This window comes from Haliotis rufescens, unplaced genomic scaffold, assembly GCF_023055435.1.
Source record: "Haliotis rufescens isolate VD_foot unplaced genomic scaffold, xgHalRufe1.0.p SCAF_24, whole genome shotgun sequence".
In the NCBI taxonomy this organism is placed as follows: domain Eukaryota; kingdom Metazoa; phylum Mollusca; class Gastropoda; order Lepetellida; family Haliotidae; genus Haliotis; species Haliotis rufescens.
Genome location: NW_025963935.1, coordinates 1,770,891 through 1,791,005, shown reverse-complemented (window position 1 = coordinate 1,791,005; position 20,115 = coordinate 1,770,891). Strand labels below are relative to the sequence as shown.

General features: G+C 40.5%; 2 protein-coding genes across 2 annotated transcripts; both read left to right on the top strand.

The window, feature by feature from the left end:
• The first annotated feature begins 272 nt into the window (after positions 1-272).
• LOC125383518 (excitatory amino acid transporter 3-like) lies at positions 273-4,170 on the top strand. Its single transcript, XM_048401841.1, has 4 exons — positions 273-353; positions 712-910; positions 3,572-3,779; positions 3,945-4,170. The coding sequence occupies exons 1-4, from the start codon at positions 273-275 to the stop codon at positions 4,144-4,146; spliced, it is 690 nt and encodes a 229-aa protein (XP_048257798.1). The 3' UTR covers positions 4,147-4,170.
• A 235-nt stretch (positions 4,171-4,405) lies between these two features.
• LOC125383517 (excitatory amino acid transporter 2-like) lies at positions 4,406-6,760 on the top strand. The gene is made up of 4 exons (XM_048401840.1): positions 4,406-4,719; positions 5,044-5,277; positions 5,964-6,158; positions 6,748-6,760. The coding sequence occupies exons 1-4, from the start codon at positions 4,601-4,603 to the stop codon at positions 6,758-6,760; spliced, it is 561 nt and encodes a 186-aa protein (XP_048257797.1). The 5' UTR covers positions 4,406-4,600.
• The last annotated feature ends 13,355 nt before the right edge of the window (positions 6,761-20,115 follow it).

Here is a 20,115-nt window from a genome sequence, read left to right as displayed (position 1 = left end):
GGCCAAATACTTGATTTTTATGATCCACCTATTTCCAACATGAACATACTTGTCAGACCTGTTGTCACACATGGATACAGAGTGGCCTCAAACCAAATTCACTCACTCCAATTCATTCGTGGATATTCCCTTCCATTTGATGACAGTATTCGTGAATTAGTAGTCGAAAGGTTTCAACACTAACATCTTATCACTTATGAAAAAAATGCTGCTTTCCCTGAATTAAATTGATTTATCCACATTTTATTGAAAGGCAAAGACAACTCTATGAAATGTACACAGCGACGAGCACAGACGATGCCACTCAGATGAAAGTCTTCAGAGCAGATAACAACTCATCAAACTGGAAGAGAGTGAGTTCGGTTTTACGCTGCTTTTAGCAATATTTCAGCAATTTACAATGGCGGGGAACACTAGAAATGGGCTTCACACATAAACTGGAAAAGAAAGGTAGTCAAATTATGTTAAAACGCACTGTCAACTGTTTGACTTTTTCTAAATGTGTTGTATTACATTGAGCAGATGAAAATTCGTTGTAATGGTGGAGTTGGCGATACATTTGCTGTGCTTATTCTGCACCAAAATGTTGATAATATTTTGTGAAATAACTAACATCTCAAAATAGAACTCTGAAACCACACAAGATGATGACCACAACGTTCATGGATAGAATGGAGCAACATCACTTCTACCATGTGTCGGTATTTTCAGCTCCGATGTTGTCTGAAAACCAACTTGCTCCTGATAACAACCATCACATCAGTGGTCCTTGGAGTGATTCTCGGAATGCTTACTCGTCGGCTAGAACCCACCCAAGACACTGTCAGCCTTATCGGTGTCCCAGGGGACCTGCTGATGCGCATGTTCAAGATGTTATTGCTGCCTCTCGTCACCTCCAGTATGGTCACAGGTCAGTGAAGCCAATACAGAATTCATCTAATATAAAAATATAGTCAAATTAAAAACTTCACATTTTTAAAAGTAATCCCATATATGATATACAGCGGACAAATGAATAGCGTGTATGGCCAGCATGTGTGTTGACAACCGCCAGACAGCACCTCATGGACCTTGTGATGCTTGTGAACACATGACTGGTAAGCCGACAAAATGGTGCCAAGATCTTGCAAATTCTGTGGTTGGTTCTGGAGAGTGCGCAGACTTCTGCCAAGAGCATCCCAGATGTGTTCGATGGGATTGAGGTCGGGAGACCTTGACGGCCAGTCCATGACGTTGACTCCCGCATTCTGAAGGAAATTCCTTGTCAATATTGCTGTGTGGGGTCTGGCATTATCGTGTTGGAAGATCAAACCGGGTACTTGTGCTGCCATAAAAGGCAGAAGTTCTGGTGCCAGTACCTGGTCGCGCAGCAGCGTTGAGGTTGCCACTGATGACAAGAAGCCTGGAACCTGCATTGCTACAGAAAGCACCCCACACCATGACACTTCCGCTTCGAAATCTGTCAACTTCCTGTACACAACACTTGGCGTAACGTTCATGACGGCGCCCCTACACCCTCGCCCTAACATCAGCAAATCGAAGATTAAATCGGGATTCAAGACGATTGAAGGCGACCCGCAGTGTGGCCGTCGTGCTTGAAGGTGAGCAGTTCTCAGATGGTTTCAAACAGTTTGCGCACTCAGTCTACCCCTAAACAGTTCATTTCTGGTTGATTTAGCCATCAAAAATCGGTTACAGAGGTGACGTAAGACAATCTGACGATCCTCTGCCTGTGACGGCACACGAGGTCGACCTGGCCGAGGGCGATCAGCGGTGTAGACGCGTCTGTAAATCACAGTCAGTCGACTAAAACCCATCCTTGCGACTTCAGCTACGGACGTTCCCGTCTGCAACATGCCGATGGCACATTCACGTTGCCCATTTGAAAGCCGTGGCATTACAAATGTCCGTAAAGACTTTTGTTGTCTTGTGTTTTTCTCTTTTTTTAAATGACTGCTAACAAGTATGGCTGAAAACACTTACGGTATTATAGCCACGTGACCAGTTGCACGTGAAAAAACACTTTTGCCACTATAGTGCTTTGCACATGATTTTAATCGATTCACCTGCACTAAAAACGGGTATCTAAAGACAATACGTGGCCATTACTGTTTAAATACCCAGTAAGGGCCCACACTGATAACTGGTCAAAATGTTAAATTTTAGGATTGTGAAGTTTTCAATTTGGGTGAGTATATGCAATGGAAATAACAAAAAGTACATGTTTACTTTACGGTGAAATACCGAATTTAATGGATACAAATTTAATGGATATCAAATACGAATGTCTCAGTGACAACATGGGTTTCAGATGAAGATCTTAAAGATCATTCTTGTCTTGTCAAATAGCATATTTAAACCATCTAAGTGTGACAAAGTCGACGTTTTCAGTTTTTACTGCTGTGGTCACTGGTGTCACAGTGGCGCCTCAATTCGCTGTGGAGACCTGCATCACTTGGACATGTTTAGTATGATCACCCAAAACCAATATCATTGGTTAGAATCCTGGTTCGACCTTAAAATGTTTTTATGTTTGTCACTTCTATACCCATTTCCGTGGATATCACGAAAGTGGCAATGTACGAGGCAGGCATTCTGGTCAAACAGAGATGCAGCTATATGCCTACAAGCTCCCATCCGATCTGAAATTATGTCAACATGTGTATATCTAAATGTTTGCAAACATAGCTTCATTGTATGCAATTGTTTTTGTTCTGAAGCAGTGATATATTTCAATACTTTCTAACATTATTTTTGTATGGCAAAGGCAAAGTAAAACTCACGTGGATAGTATTCACTATCAGTTATAAGCCTTAGAGGACAGGGGGATTTAAATGGTATGTGTTGGCCAGGGGGACCAATATAAAGTTAAATATCGACCTTCAACTTAAATCAAAGGCCTTTGTGCAAGATCACTATTCGACTTTTTAGACAGGTGTTTACAAACTCAATGAGTTTAGAAATACCTTGAAAACTCCAATGGTATTAGAGGCATAAACACAATTCACGTGGTTGATATGCATCTCAGGAAACAAAAGACGGTTTTGAAACCAAGAAGCCTTCTTCTGTCATAATGTGGCTTCTGTTAAATATATGCCGATTTAAGTGTGCGGAAAGGGAAATCGTTCATATGCCATAGTGTTAGGGACGCGTAAAGGTGAAACGCTATGACGTGACCAATTCAGAATGAATGAATCGTGTAAAAATTAAACCACGATTCTGTAAATACATCTTCTACTGCGGTACAGTCATGGAGGGATCATGGCTGATATGTCCTTGACACCAAATTCGTAAATAGGAAATACCCCCTGTTGGCAAAGGATCTCATGGATCTCAAAGGACAACTTTCTATTTACATATTGTCAGGCTAGCTGCCACCTGTCATAGTGGGTAGGAAACACTAAAGGGCAACGATGAACATGGATTATTAAAAAGAATGGTATCCATACATTAGAATTTGAAAATAAATAAATGCAAATTGCCAAACGTACTGCAGCAAAGTATGAGTATTTGTAAATGTAACATCTGTTACCTGTCCTCTGAACATTTATATCTAACCAATGTTTAACAGGTGTGGCAAATCTAAACAAGTCAGGTGGAAAGTTAGGAATCATGGCGTTGGGGTATTACATCTGCACCACTATTATTGCAACTGTCCTCGGAATCGGACTGGCTGTCAGTATACGACCTGGGGAGGTTACCAAAGCTGACCAAAGTCCCGACAGAGTCTTTGACAAGCCATTACCAGTAACCACGGATGCCATATTAGACCTATTGCGGTGAGCCTTCTTTTGATGTTTATTATAATGTCTCTTTTATAAAAAAAATCCCAAACGATTCACACATTCACTCTTTGGCTCCAATATTTTGTAAAGTTTCCCTATCGCTCTTGCATAAGTTGGACTATGCAAGTATGATGTAACAAATGAATGTTTGTTTTACAGAAATATCGTCCCCGAAAACATCATGCAAGCTTCATTCCAACACTCCAAAACAAAATTTACCAAAAACATGGCTGAGCCTGTGAACACTAGTGAAACATTGGTATCACAGACTAATCACAGTTCAAACAACTTCAAATATGGTGGGTATATTTGGCAGAAATCCATAAACTACCAAGACGGCATGAATGTCTTAGGTAAGTGAGGGACCGAAGGTAAGATACATACAAACGAGGTTGCATCATACATGTAATAAAGTAGGTCTATAGTTTAACGATTGTATAGAATGTTTGAATTATAAAGACAGTCTTATGAATGACTGGTCGTTATATGGTTGAAATATTGTCGACGTAACGTTAATTTGTTACTTACTCACGCTTACCATATTCAACTATTTCTTAAAACTTGCAAACAAATTCAGAAATATGTACAATAATTTAAACAACATGTATACAATATACATCAAGTTTATGGATAGGTCATAATGCCCTTGCTGGATGCCTTTCAGAACCTGCTTACTTTAGTAATTATGTCATCAACATATTAAGGTATAAATTATATAGTGCATTCTGATGCTGTTGATAGTGTTGATAGTGTATGCTACTGATCAATGACTGTGCTGCAGAAAGTCTGGTTTATACATTTGTATAGGGATCCTGATGTTTTTTGCGGTGTTTGGTGTGATGCTAAATAGGATGGGCGAGTCTGGACGTGCTATGCTGGACTTCTTCAACATTCTGAATGAAATAACCATGAATATGACAAAGCTGGTTATGTGGTAATTATAACAGTTGACCAGCGTTTAACAAAATATAACTATAATCACTCTGAATGTATCAAAAGCTGGTGTTCACATTGATTTTGCGTTAAATCCAAATATAAAGAATAAAGGTGACAGTTAAAGAACTCAAAAGCCATCATTGGATTTTGTAAGCATAGTAAAAGTGTGAAACGAAGAGATCAGACAAGAGGATAGTTTGATATTGCCAATGATGTGTGCGTAATGTGTGCATTTGGATGAATAATGAACGTAGCCTCATCCACGTGGCACAAAGACCTTGTCTCACTCGGCTTACAAACTGTATGTTGTTATGTCTTTCAGGTACAATCCTATTGGTATATTTTTCATCATTATGAACAAAATTCTTGAAGTACCGGACTTAGAAGCAGCAGCTAAGTCACTGACGATGTACATGGTCACTGGTCTCCTTGGTTTAGCCATCCATGCACTGATCGTGCTGCCAACAATCTACTTCACACTGACCAGGAGAAATCCTTTCCGTGTGTCCCTGGGCATGGTGGAGTCTCTTCTGACTGGCCTGGGTACAAGTTCCAGGTTCGAACATTGTTTGTTGTAGGGTAGTGGGAATCCTTGTCATCATCTACATTATGCCTCGCCGACTTTGATTAGGATTTGATTTTAACTTTTGTTGCTGATATTGAAACTGTGGTGTATTGATAACGTATCCATCCTATCATTGTGGTGCCCAGTCATGGCTTCGAAAAAACTGTTCACTTTATTATCTTGAAATTTGATGTTATATGGTTTGTGCCAAGAGCATGATTGCATGTCTAGGACTTGGACGGGATTAACTGAATGTCCTTAGCTTTCATTCCTCTAGACAACCTAACTGTAGCCTGAGGGCGCACTGTTTTGTCCACACGATCCATATCAATTTTAAATGCAGAGGAATTCTAGATTCTATAATGCCCACAGGCCAAATTAGCTGTGAAACTATATGTAAGGACCACTGGGAATCAGTGATGACACCAGGCGTTTGCCAAAAAGGTAAGTATGTCGGGTCCTACCGGAAGCACCCGCCATACACACAATACCGAGACTCTCGGTGTGGTAAATGTATGAACTGTATCATTTGGGCTTACTACCCTCATGATGAGAATTAACATCTTATTTTTTTCTTGTGACAACCATGAAATACTGAGGTCATAATCTGACATGCAATGAGATATAAGGCACAGACACATGATAGTGTCGTTAAGTGTGTTCATATTCTGTTTTAGCGCAGCGGCCCTGCCTGTTACTCTACGCTGCTGTGAAGAGAAGCTGAAATTCAACAAGACCATCTGTCGGTTCGTGTTGCCTATAGGAGCAACAATTAATATGGATGGTTTGGCCATTATTCAGGCTGTCACACCTATCTTCCTGGCCCAGATGAACCAGAGGATGCTCGCATTTGCAGATTTAGTAGCAATCAGGTATAACAATGTGATGTTAACAACATTGGTTGGTTGGTTTGTTGTTTAGCGTCGCACTCAGCAATATTCCAGTTATATGACGGCTGTTTGTCAATAATCGAGTCTGGACCAGACAATCCAGTCATTAATATCATGAGCATCGATCGAGATTATTGGGATCGATGACATGCAGCAACCAAGTCAGCGAGTCTGACCACCAGATCCCTTTAGTCACTTCTTACGACAAACATAGTCGCCTTTTACGACAGGCATGGGTTGCTGAACACCTATTCTACCCCGGATCTTCACGGGTCTGTTAACAACAACGTGTATGTTTGATCACTTTGCTCGAGAGCTTTTGATCGATATTCAATATCAGGTTATAGTTAATATTACACTGCAAACGCAAAAACGTTTTTCCGTATATGGACGAATATACAACTTCTCCTGGACACATTCGTACTATCGGTCTTCCGTCCTAAGTACACCGTTATTTGACATCGGAATTTACTGCAAGAGAATGCCCCACCCTTTTCTTGAATGACCTTGCGTCTGCCAGTGTTTCTATTTCTCAGCTTTCATTGGACAGCTCTCGCCTTTATGATTACAGGCTGGGCTCCTAGCGGAAGTGCTTAATCCCACGCATCCGGATTGAATAATTCCTTATTCAATTTTGCTTTTTCATGCGTGCGCGGATTGTTTATAGCACGTTCTTGATCTAATATGTCGCACCTGATGGAAACTGTTGCCTGCCTTTCTCTTTACACAACGCAATGATAATGGTGATAACTCAAACTTGTTAGGAAAGGGCAAGGCTCAGGAACGGCTAACATATAGAAAATTTCACAGTGAAATATTACCAAGAGATACGCAAACTAACATCAAACTGCAACTATAAATTATTTGCCGACACTAACAACTTATTTTTTCAGAAGATGACCAATTTATAAATAATGCCAGAAAAAAAGGATACAGTTTCTTATATGGGCAGTGGTGCAGCCTAGCGGTTAAAGCGTTCGCTCGTCACCCCGAAGGCCCATATTGATTCCACACTTGGGTACATTATGTGAAGCCTATTGCTGGAGTCTCCCGCCGTGATATTTTTGCAATCGAAGTAAACTCACTCATTAGTTTCTGATGTTGCTTGCAACATTGACCCGGGGTTCCCCTTTCTCGTATCAACAGGACACTTGCCTAAAACCGTATGCAGTGATCACAGTAATATCATAATGTAGTCGACCATGCATAGTCCAATCAAAATCGCGTAGCAAAATCAACATCCCTTTCGTAAACTGCCGTGCATATTTCGGCCGTTTGCAAACTTTGCAAAGCATGTGAGCTGACAACTTAGCGACCAGAGATATTTTCCAAATCTTTTCATGTTTTTAATGAAGGTTCTCACGTGATTTGATGCACTTCGTGAAGTAATACCCGTTTCGTTACACAATAGATTTTGACTACTGATCAGATCATCTACACTGGGCGACACAATTTTATTTGAAGCAGTAGTATACATGATGGCGATCCTGGCTCACCACCACCTGAACCATTCCCGGACCCTATCAATGCTTCTATGGGGGTCTTAAGTTTATGTGAATTATATGATGACTATCCATATGTATCCAAAATATTCTCTATTATTATTTTTACTCATAAGCATACCATTATTTTGGACATAGTTTTATTCAACATTTTTATTTAGTTCTTTGTTGATTTTACTACGGGACCTTTCTCGTCTTCACAATTGGAAAGAAACCACTGATAAGCATATTTGGATGGCTTGTTATCAATGATAAAATATACACATTGTGGTAATTCTCGCCATTTGATAATTTTATCCCGGAGCATAAATGCTTCGAGAACTTTTTCAAGTTCTTTTTTGTTTGCTTGTAATTGTCCATTGAAACACACTTATATAAATATTTATCTAAATGGAACTATTAAAGATACATCAATATTAACTAATATTTGATAAAATTTAATATAGCTAGCGAGGATATTGAAAAGGTATGGCAGCAATACAAAAACTAGCCGCAGCAGCTAAAGTATCTAAAGATGTTGCCAAGGATTGGTTAAAGAAACAAGCAATATGCGTTATATACCAAGGAAAAGGTTAGATATTTTTATAACGAATGAAGTTCATCAGGCTGGCCTCTTATTGTTTTCATGATAAGGTAAGACGAAAAACATATAAATATGCTTTAACCGTAGTAGATGTAGCTAGTCGGTACAATGAGGCTGAACCATTGGCATCATAAGATTCAACCGAAGTAGCTTATGCACAGGGCCGCATAAATAAACATGGACCACTAAAATGGCCTGAGTTATTTCAAGTAGATCCTGGTCACGAGTTTATTGGATCAGTAACTAAACTATACTCAACAACAAAAGTTCCTGTGACACCAATATTTTATTGTTTTTTTCAAACAAGTATAGTTTGGTTTTCAATATTGTAGGACATGTAGGAATCAGAAAAGCATGCATTCCATGCAAAAGTTGACTTTTATGCAAGCCCCATGCATTTCACTACTAAAGTATTGGTATAAAAACGTGCGTTAACGGGATTACATATTCATTGTTTAGCATCGTGCTGACAACAACAACTCAGAAAAACAACAAAATTACGCAATTATTCAACATTACGAAATGCCACGCCTGTCCGAAAGTGAGCGTCTGCGAGCCATTGGTATGCTTGAAGCAGGATCGAGTCAACGTGATGTTGCAAGGCAATTTAACGTCCACAGAAACACCATTTGGTGTTTATGGCCACGTTGGCAACAGACGAATGCAGTCAGAGACCATCCTCGGAGTGGCAGGCCATGCGTAACCAATCATCAACAAGAAAACTGCATTCGACCAACACACCTACGAAATTGATTCCAGACAGCAACAGTTACTGCATAAAGCATCCCTGGCCTTCGACGAAAATCTTCACAAACCGAACGTCGCCACCTCAGATGTCGGCAGAAGACCCGCCAGACGTCCCATTTTGACAGGAAACCACCATCAAGCACGTCTACAGTGGTGCAGAAAGCATCTACACTGGACGGCCGTGCAGTGGGGACAAGTTCTATTCACTGACGAGTCTCGTTTTCACCACAGCCACACCGATGGACGGATTCGAGTGTACTGACGTTGATGTGAACGTTACGTCAATCATTAAGTCATGGAAGAAGATCGGTTCGGGGGCGGCAATGTTATGGTATGGGTAGGGATTACAGCAAGACAGAGGACCCGTTTGACAGTGGTAGAGGGGAATCTCAATGGACAGCGCTACCGTGACGAGATCATCGGCCCTGTTGTTCTACCGTTTTTGCATCATCATGGCCCAGGCATTACCTTTAAACATGACAACGCCCGGCCAAATATTGCTCTACTTGTTCAGGATTCTCTTCAACAAAACAACGTGAATGTCATCCCCTGGCCGGCTCGCTCCCCTGATCTCTCACCAATCGAGCACATGTGGGATAAGATGGAACGGTACCTTCGACGTCAACCACGTGTTCCACAGACACTCGAGGGAACTTTGAAACATGCTCCAGAAGATATGGACAGGACTTTGTGCGACGCCTGGTCCATTTCATGAGACGAAGATGTGTTGCTTGCATTGCAACCAGAGGTGGACACACATGCTATTGATTTGTCAATTGACATTTTGGCATGTTCATGTTTTTTTTATGAAATCACGCATTTGCTGAAGTCAGTATGGCAAATTAAACCATTTGAACACTTACAGGAGTCTATTATCTGTTGCAAACCGAAATTGTTTCAGATTTGGTATAAAACATAACTTTGCATTAAATCTTATTAAATGTCACAGGAACTTTTGTTGTTAAGTATATAAACAAAGCACGATGTTGCAATCGGGCGAAGTGAAAAAGTAGCCAAGCTATTGTTGAAAGATTTAACCGGACATTATCAGAACACTTGTTTGGATATCAGTATGGGAGTGAAATGAAGTCAGGTCGATTAAGATCAACTGAATGGGTAACACGATTATCAGCTGTTGTAACAAGGCTAAATAATGAAGTAACAGTATTAATTGGGAAAAAACATCCGATGCCATTAAAACGAATCATCAGCACTGCGGGGTAGCAAAGAACAAAAACTTCCCGATAGAGTAAGCCTAAGCTATTTATACCAGCCCGGTGAACTTGAAGGAGGCCAAAGTTGTGCAACCGATCCGATTTGGTCTCTTAAGATATATAACATTAGTCGGTTGGTTATGAAAGAAGGCGGGCCTTTTCTATATTATGTTAAAGATGGGTCGGGCAGGGAATTTGTACGAGAAGAGTTGCTCATTGTTCCAAGCCATACAGTATTACCTCCCTAAGTGATACCTATAGTTACACATTCCTTATCAATCCATCGCATTGTATCTAAGGGGGGTAATGATTATTCTTAACCCATATATCCTGTTCTTTTTGCTTCTTAAAGTATTCATCCTCTATTCTACCGTCGAATAATGCCTCTTTATACTGTTCGTGTTTGATATGCTACTTTTACCACATACTTCTGAACTCCTTTAGCTTTTCTTATTTCCTCTTTATCAGACTTTTTTTTATAGAATACTTCTTAGATCTTAATCCAACATGCTCGGCAAAAGGAGTTCCAGCACATTCATCCTTCATATTACCGAAGACCTAAGACTTTCTTCCTCATTAGATCTGACCAACTTAACATCAACACGCTACCTCAGATTCTCCATAGTGTTACCAAATACTGATCGCTGGTACCTATCTTTCTAAAATATGTGTTCAGCCTTATATATGGCTCTTTTCAAGGACTTTGATCAAACTTAAGAACTCTGTGACTTCCGAATCTTCAGCACCGAGGAGAGGCAAAGAACAAAAGCTTCCGGATGGAGTAAGCGTAAGATATTTATACAAGCCCAGTGAACTCGAAGGAGGCCAACATCATGCAACTGATCTGATTTGGTCTCTTAAGAGATAGAACATTAGTTGATTGGTTATGAATGAAGGCGAGCCTTTTCTATATTATTTTTGTTTTTTCTTTAGTTTCATGCCTAATGACAGATATAACTGGATATTTCTATAGTGGGCCATTTTTTTTGTCTTATCCATCAAATTTGGTACGGGTTTTTGTACGTTAGCTAACTTAATATTGCCCATCAAGTTATGTTGATATTCGGACATCCAATCTCTTTGACCATTAATCTTTCGGGAGCTAGCGGATAACTGTTATTGTGTTTTTGTAACTCTGTTGGATATTCTAAGTCAACTTCTAGTATGTACCCTTTATCAAAATCTTTGGGAATATTATTCACATTGATATTGTTTACGTATTCAAAGCCGCCCATGGGTAAAGGTTGACTCATAGCCCACCAGTACAAATTGTTGGCGTAGAGATGTAATATGTGTGTAGTAGGTTTACTCGAATCATAGCCTTTCAGTCATTTATTATTGGCATTAGAATACCTTGTCGCTGCCAGTGATATACCACCTCTTAACAAAGTAACTTTTGTTCCACATCAGGCTTCTTCAACAATGCATCCCACGAGAGTCTTAGACTGGAATAGTACCATGCCGGATCCAAGCCATATTATTTTAAACAGTTTATTTTAAACAATATCTCAGATATATCTGTGAGTAACAGTACATCAGTTTTCAAGTACAAATCATGATAATCGCCTAAATTCTGACAGCCTAATTTATCCGACATATTAAGAGAGTGTTTATAATCACCATCGGTTATATTGGATTATGTTAAGTTACTATAGAATGAGTCAACGGGTGGTAATTTAGTTTCTTCATATTTAGACCAATCATCCATATATTCGTAAGGATATACACCTTTTCTCAGCAACAAATGCCGAGTCAACCGATCAGTTTGACCGCCATCAGTCTTTGAGAGAGCTTGCATGATCAGATGAAAGTCATATCCTCTAAGATTATGAAACACAACGGGGATGAGGATTTATTTTACGCTTCAAGTTAGACTCGTTATGCGCGGCTCCTCTGTAATTACCTATGACGAGACAATGATCTCTTACAGAATCCCCATTCACGTGTTTAAAATGACGCTTTTCCGGACACTTCATGGGCCCTCACCATTCAATCAATCTCACTTCACTTTTCCGTCCACAGCCAAATCGACGTCTTTGTGTTTGCAGTGATGAAGGACATTTCAAGGAGTTTTTTAAGGAGTTTTGGAATAACGAAAGTGTTTCAAGAAAATCAATGATAATAATTACAATTGGAAATGACAGGACAGAACAAAAATACAAGTTTATATCTTAAAAATGTATGTCACATAACTCCCGAATATCTCTATGTCTATTTGGCGTTTACATTTCCATTCCAGCAACAATAAGACTAGGATTTGCTCAACATACATAGTAGCTATTTTAAAATCCAGATGAACAACACAATGGCAAATACAGCCACAATGTTTTTATCTTGAACTTATTGGTAGCGTGACTTAAGTCAAAGCAAACACTCCAACAAACCTACAACATTATATTTCCTGAATACCATGTTTTCCCAGCCTGTCTGCAACTCTGGCAAGTATTGGTGCTGCTGGGGTCCCAGGAACTGGCTTCATCACCATGTTAGTGGTTGTGGCTGCTGTGGGTTTACCTGTAGAGGATGCCTACTTGGTGCTGACTGTGGATTGGTTCATGTAAGTATGTCCATGGTCACTCCTGTAAATATGATTTACAAAATGTACAGAGACAACGTAAATATTAATAAGCATGAATTGTGATTGTTTTTAAATGCAGAAACACTTTTTCAAGCGACTTACAGACACATCACATTTGTCAGAACTTAAGTAATGATGGAATAAGTAATACCAAGGAGTTCTGTTCCCTTAAAACCTGTTGCTGTGTGTCATGTTTGAAAACAGGCTTAATGGATCAACTTTCATTTCTAGGATGCGCATGGTGACACTGGTGAACGTCTATAATGACAGTTTGGCAGCAGGAATACTCACGAGATACTTCACCCTGACTCCCAACTCAGAAGAGCCGTGAAACTAGAATATCTCGACCTTTTCAATTAAGCTGGGCATTGATTGTTCATTTGCTTTCACTCACTGAATTGCTTGACTCGACTTTTTAATGGCCGTCGTGATATGGTTGGAATATTGCAGACAACATATACGCCATCACTTACCTATTTCAAGAGCCACTTTTTAATACTTCCATTTCTTTACTGTTTCATCACATTTTATATCAACCTTACGTCAAGGTGCGCTTCATTCAGTTTAGTGATTTATTTCAAATGGCTTGTATGCTTTTTCATCTCTTCTGGAGATGTTATACTGGGAGGCTCAATTCCGGATACAACTATAAACTATTTAATCAGGACATTCGACACACTCATCAGCTTTCATAATGTAGTATCTATTCCGATTTCAAAAGTGTGCATTGTTTGGTATGTTCATTGAATAAAAGTGGAAATGGTTTGAACAGTTGGTGTTGGCAGAGCTTAAAAGAGTTTCACTGCTATAAATCTCGAAGTCAATTCCATTTAAGGATCTTCTTAATCTATCATCATGCTTTTAACTTCTGGGAAAACTATTCTATGTATATCTAAAGAGGTTATCACGCGAGTGTGTGTGCTCGACAAGGCTCGCTAAATACAATGTTTATTCCTAATGCAGGATATTTACCATCCCCAAACACACAAGCATGATAACCTCTTTATCATATAATGTCATTCTTTAATTCTGTGCTTGAAAATCGCTTTCCCTCTCTCACAAACATTACCGAAACATTGCAAGTTTCCTGGAATGCGCGCATTAATATTTATTACGTCACAGGGCAAGTGATGTGTCAGTCGGACAGTGATAGTAGCCAATATAGTTCCAACTGAAATCTGTTTCTTATACAGTGTCGAAGTAACATATGCGCAAAATAACAATTGTTTTTACTTGCCTTTCGCGGCATTCTATCGGTCTGTCCGCTAGAGTAACTGCTATTTGTCAAAGGGAAGCTACTCAAACCCTAGTCGTCACGGCCACGTACAGACGATGACAGTCGGCCTGTCCTGTCATAACGTTAAGAAGTGCAGTCAGATGTACAGACAGAGACACAACGAAACAAGCTAACAATTCAAACATATTTCGGCCAAATCCAACTATTTTTATTTGTGGAAAAGGTTTCAAGCCGCAGGGGTCTACAAGCACAGGGGGGCACGGGTGGCCCAGTCGTCTAAGGCGCCGCGATTCGCTGTGCAGAATTGCGTCCCTTGGGCACGCCTGAAACCTATGATTGTGGGTTCGAATCCCGGTTCGCCCCGATTATGTTTCTAGGTTTGTCAGCACCATACCCGTGCTCGTGGGTTTCACCGAAGTGGTAAACGTCTGAGACCTGCATCACTTCGGGCTTTCCTCCCACATAAAGCTGACACACCGTGATATAACTGTTATACTGTTAAAAGCGGCGTTAAATCCAATTCACTCACTCACTCACTACTAGCACGGATATGGATACTGATCCCGCTTGGCTAGGCCTAGTGCCCTCGAAAAATTGTTTCGAAATTCATATCTCCAAAGTTGCCAAAACTTATAAAATGCCTTAGCTACGTCACAGTTAGACACTGATTTTCAGTATATAAGACTGTTCTTTTGATAATGATAGCAATAATCCCAGTAGTTTATCCAGGTTCCCGATGGTTAATCCTGACTCAATCGCCGAGTGACAATGGTGACGCCATGTTTGTTTATAAACAGTGAAAGTAGTCACTACTTGACCTTTGATATTTGCATCTCTATCCTCATATGACCCCAACGGATATCGTTTTTTCCCGTTGGCTTTATCCTGCCGAGAAACATACCCATTATATGATAAAAATACTTATTTCAATACTTACTGATATACACCCAGGTAATGTAAAAGTATTCAAACAAATACTGATCAAAATAATGTCAAATTAGGTTAGGGATTTTATGAAAATGTAATACATTTTAGATCATTCGCAGTATTGATCCGAATTGCTGTTGCTGTTGGACAATGTCAGCGATTTAAAAACAGAATCCCTTAAGTGAGTGAGTGAGTGGGTTAAAATTTAACCTCGCATCAGCATTATTTCAACAATATAGCGACGAGACCAAGTTAAAAACATTTTAAACATATTAAAAACAAGTTGTGACACATATTTGAAAATAATATATTTAGAAATAATTTATGAAACATATTTGAGCATAACAATATTATATATACTGTTTTAAAACACGGGCTTTAGGCAACCAGTTACCAAAGCCAGGCCACCTGACATAGGATCATGGGGACTTACAGTACCTCTGCTTCCTGCATGATGCCCCAGCAGGATTTACGTCATCACTTTAGCGACTGGTGGTTGTGAACAATACTAGCCATTATTAAAAAATACTCAGGAATGAGTTGGCTTAAAAACACTGGTTGATGAGAGTTACATCGATTATGATAGGATAACGTGTCACACAGGGGGACAATAATTTTACGATACTTTAACCCCCTTCTGACCCCCGAATTCTGTACTTCTCCAATTGTTTCTCTCTCAGTCCCTGAACCATATTATTTGCCCTTCTGCCCAGTGTGCTGGTAGAGACGGGACTTGGCTACAGTGTGCTGGTAGAGACGGCACTAGTACACAGTGTGCTGGTAGAGACGGGACTAGTACACAGTGTGCTGGTAGAGACGGCACTAGTACACAGTGTGCTGGTAGAGACGGGACTAGGCTACAGTGTGCTGGTAGAGACGGGACTAGGTTACAGTGTGCTGGTAGAGACGGCACTAGTACACAGTGTGCTGGTAGAGACGGGACTAGGCTACAGTGTGCTGGTAGAGACGGGACTAGGCTACAGTGTGCTGGTAGAGACGGGACTAGGCTACAGTGTGCTGGTAGAGACGGGACTTGGCTACAGTGTGCTGGTAGAGACGGCACTAGTACACAGTGTGCTGGTAGAGACGGGACTAGGCTACAGTGTGCTGGTAGAGACGGGACTAGGTTACAGTGTGCTGGTAGAGACGGCACTAGTACACAGTGTGCTGGTAGAGACGGGACTAGGCTACAGTGTGCTCGTAGAGACGGGACTAGGTTACAGTGTGCTGGTAGAGACGGGACTAGGCTACAGTGTGCTGGTAGATACGGGACTTGGCTACAGTGTGCTGGTAGAAACGGGACTAGGTTACAGTGTGGTGGTAGAGACGGGACTTGGCTACAGTGTGATGGTAGAGACGGGGCTAGGTTACAGTGTGGTGGTATGGACGGGACTAGGTTACAGTGTGATGGTAGAGACGGGGCTAGGTTACAGTGTGCTGGTAGAGACGGGACTAGGTTACAGTGGGTGGGTTGGTAGAGACAGGACTAAGGTACAGTGTGGTGGTAGAGACGGGACTAGGTTACAGTGTGCTGGTAGAGACGGGACTTGGCTACAGTGAAGTGGTAGAGCCGGGACTAGTGTAAAGTGAAGTGGTAGAGACGGGACTAGGTTACAGTGTGCTGGTAGAGACGGGACTAGGTTACAGTGAAGTGATAAAGACGGGACTAGGTTACAGTGAAGTGGAAGTGACGGGACTAGGTTACAGTGAAGTGGTAGTGACGGGACTAGGGTACTGTGAAATGGTAGTGACGCGACTAGGTTACAGTGAAGTGGTAGAGACGGGACTAGGTTACAGTGTGGTGGTAGTGGCCGGACTAGGTTACAGTGTGGTGGTAGAGACGGGACTAGGTTACAGTGAAGTGGTAGAGACGGGACTAGGTTACAGTGAAGTGGTAGTGGCGGGACTAGGTTACAGTTAAGTGGTAGTGACGGGACTAGGGTACTGTGAAATGGTAGTGACGGGACTAGGTTACAGTGAAGTGGTAGAGACGGGACTAGGTTACAGTGTGGTGGTAGTGGCCGGACTAGGTTACAGTGTGGTGGTAGAGACGGGACTAGGTTACAGTGAAGTGGTAGAGACGGGACTAGGTTACAGTGAAGTGGTAGTGACGGGACTAGGGTACTGTGAAATGGTAGTGACGGGACTAGGTTACAGTGAAGTGGTAGAGACGGGACTAGGTTACAGTGTGGTGGTAGTGGCCGGACTAGGTTTCAGTGTGGTGGTAGAGACGGGACTAGGTTACAGTGAAGTGGTAGAGACGGGACTAGGTTACAGTGAAGTGGTAGAGACGGGACTAGGTTACACTGAAGTGGTAGAGACTGGAGTTTGTTACAGTGTGGTGGTAAAGATGAGATTTAGCTACAAAGTGCTGGAAGAGACGGGACTTGGTTATAACTCGTTATACAAGTCCGAGGTTGGACCATGTAGAGAACAAGTGACTGTCAGGCTTCATTAGACCATATGGTTAAATTTATGCTGATGGTCAACATAGAGTAAGAGGCCCAACGAGTCGGATTTGCTCTTTTTAAACAAAGTGAGGAGAAGAAAGAGTGACAGTTATAGGATATATTCACAATGTGAATGACACATGGAAATTAAAAATATCTATTAACAGTACAAACAGTAATATTCATCAAAACAGAAACCAATTCTGGAAACTATTAAATGATATTTAAACTTTATTTATCCTGATCCTGAGAAGCTAACAAACCACTTCAGGAATATTTACAACACTAAAACAAAGAGATATGCATACAGAACATCAGATAAAGTATTTCTTCTTTACAAAATAATATATCCGACAAAAAGTAAGAAGAAAAGAATAAACAGTTGCTTTGTAGACTTTCATTCAGTTGACAGATCACTACTCCTTACAGAGATGCTAGCAAACAAAATCTGAAGAAATGTATTAAAACTAATATCACCACTATATCTCTTATGAAGTGAAAACCGACAAGGGTATTTCAAAATCCTTTAACGCCAACTTTGGGGTACGACAAGGGTGAAATTTTGTCTCCCACATTATTTAATATATTCCTCAATTATCTTCCACCATCTATCAAATCTGAAAGTTTTAATATAACACTTAATGGTTGAAACATTTGTCATTTGTTGTTTCCCGATGACTCAGTACTATTCGACAATATCCAAAAAACATTACAAGTCTTACTTGATGGTCTGAGTGTAATCAAACCATGGCTGCTTTGTCTTTGACCGTGATCTGACTAACTGAATTGCTTGTTCAACACCACTTGGCACTGACGGAACTTCTATATTTCCCTATCCTTTATCTTGATGATAGAACAATTCCATGAAAAACGTTCGTCGCAAACGGAATTCAAACACACGAAGTCCGCACGGAAGGCTAACGAATTAGTCTTCTACCAGGGCAACATTGGAAAACTTTTGTGAAATTAACAACTAAATATTTACTTACATCAGGACTACTGGCTTATCAAATTATGAACTGCGAAATATGTATTATGCATTTTTTTATAGAGTGTGTTTCTCTGTGCATTATAGTATTTATACAGTTCTGTAGCCTTTATTCCATAGTAGAAGTGCTCGAGTTGGTCCAAATTGAATGATATACTTGCCCTGGAATATGGATTTAATAACCAAGAGCGGCAAAGTGCTAGGCGCACATGTGAAAGGCTCGGGGAACTCATATCACGTGCTTAACGCAGGGCCGACTAACAGTGTTGCTGCATAGTGTTCCTGAATATCTTTCAAAATACCTTAGGCAAAACAATGTTTTTAAGCATTTTAGGTGCCATAAATGTTGGACATGGTTTAAGTACACAGTGTTTAAGGTTGCGCGCCCCGTGGTTTAATTGACCATTCAACGATTAGACCCTGGGTCTTTACGATCTCACCTATACTTAGGGTCTAACCCTACAACAAATAACCCAAAGATCAATTTTGACAGAACAAATGTTGGTGATAGATAAACACTAGTTACGGATAAATATAATTACTTAGGAATTACATTTTAAGCAAATGGTCGCAAATGTTTTCATGTTTTAAATCTAAGCGTTCATGTGATTTGATGCACTTCGCATCCCGGTTCGCCCCGATTGTGTTTCTAGGTTTGTCAGCACCATACCCGTGCTCGTGGGTTTCACCGAAGTGGTAAAGTCTGAGACCTGCATCACTTCGGGCTTTCCTCCCACATTAAGCTGACACGCCGTGATATGACTGGAATACTGTTCAAAACGGCGTTAAACCCAACTCACTCACTCACTCACTCGCGAGGTAAGGCAATTACACCCATACACGTACAATAACAGCAGTCGTAGTAAATAGGTAAGACTAACACTTAGTCTATGGAATCTTATATTGCACAATACCCTTCTCGACACTAAATTCCAGATTGTTTTTTATTTCATAAAATAAATATATTTCACAGTCATGGTGCAGGACTATGAATAGGTAACGCAGCTCATAAACTGATATGCATGGCTGGCTCCCTTTTGGATCGGTATGTTGCTGACACTTCTCACGGTTCTGTTTCCAGTGCGCATCCCGCATCTCAAATACAATAAACCTCTCCTGCCTTTTGAAATCCGATTGTATACATGAAACGACCTTCGGGGCGTGGGAAGAAATCTCGAATGTAATGCACATAACTTGCCAATTATATATCTAAATTGAAATATAGATCCAATGATCCAAGTATCGCGCATACACACGTACGCAGAGATATTCGGCCAAATTCATATCCTCAAGACTGACCCAAACACTACATGCGTTTTGCACAAAGCAGCCGCTTGGGTAAACTATTTTTTGCAACTTCATAAATGAATATAGGAACACTTGAAACACATGGAAAAAACTCTATTACAAGACGACTGTCAGTCTGGATTTAGAAGGGGATACCGAACATCAGATAATGTATTTGTTCCTTAAACATAAATGTATTCTACAAAAAGGGAAAAAAATATATACAGTTTCTTTGCAGGCTTTTTAAAGGTCTTTGATTTGGTTGAGACACAAAGATATGATGAAACAAAATCTGAATAAATGTATGGAATATAATATCATCATTATATCTCTTACGAAGTGAACCCGAAAGGACATTTCACAACCCCAACATCGGGTAGAGACAAAGATGCGTTTTTTCTCCCACATTATGTAATAAACTCCTCA

Excerpts from the sequence above, each read along its gene's own strand:
- LOC125383518 (XM_048401841.1), top strand. The coding sequence starts at position 273 with ATGTACACAGCGACGAGCACAGACGATGCCACTCAGATGAAAGTCTTC. Across the intron at positions 354-711 it reads ACTCATCAAACTGGAAGAGA|CTCCGATGTTGTCTGAAAAC; the intron begins GTGAGTTCGGTT and ends CGGTATTTTCAG. Across the intron at positions 3,780-3,944 it reads GCCATATTAGACCTATTGCG|AAATATCGTCCCCGAAAACA; the intron begins GTGAGCCTTCTT and ends TTTGTTTTACAG.
- LOC125383517 (XM_048401840.1), top strand. The coding sequence starts at position 4,601 with ATGTTTTTTGCGGTGTTTGGTGTGATGCTAAATAGGATGGGCGAGTCT. Across the intron at positions 4,720-5,043 it reads ATGACAAAGCTGGTTATGTG|GTACAATCCTATTGGTATAT; the intron begins GTAATTATAACA and ends TATGTCTTTCAG. Across the intron at positions 5,278-5,963 it reads GGCCTGGGTACAAGTTCCAG|CGCAGCGGCCCTGCCTGTTA; the intron begins GTTCGAACATTG and ends ATTCTGTTTTAG.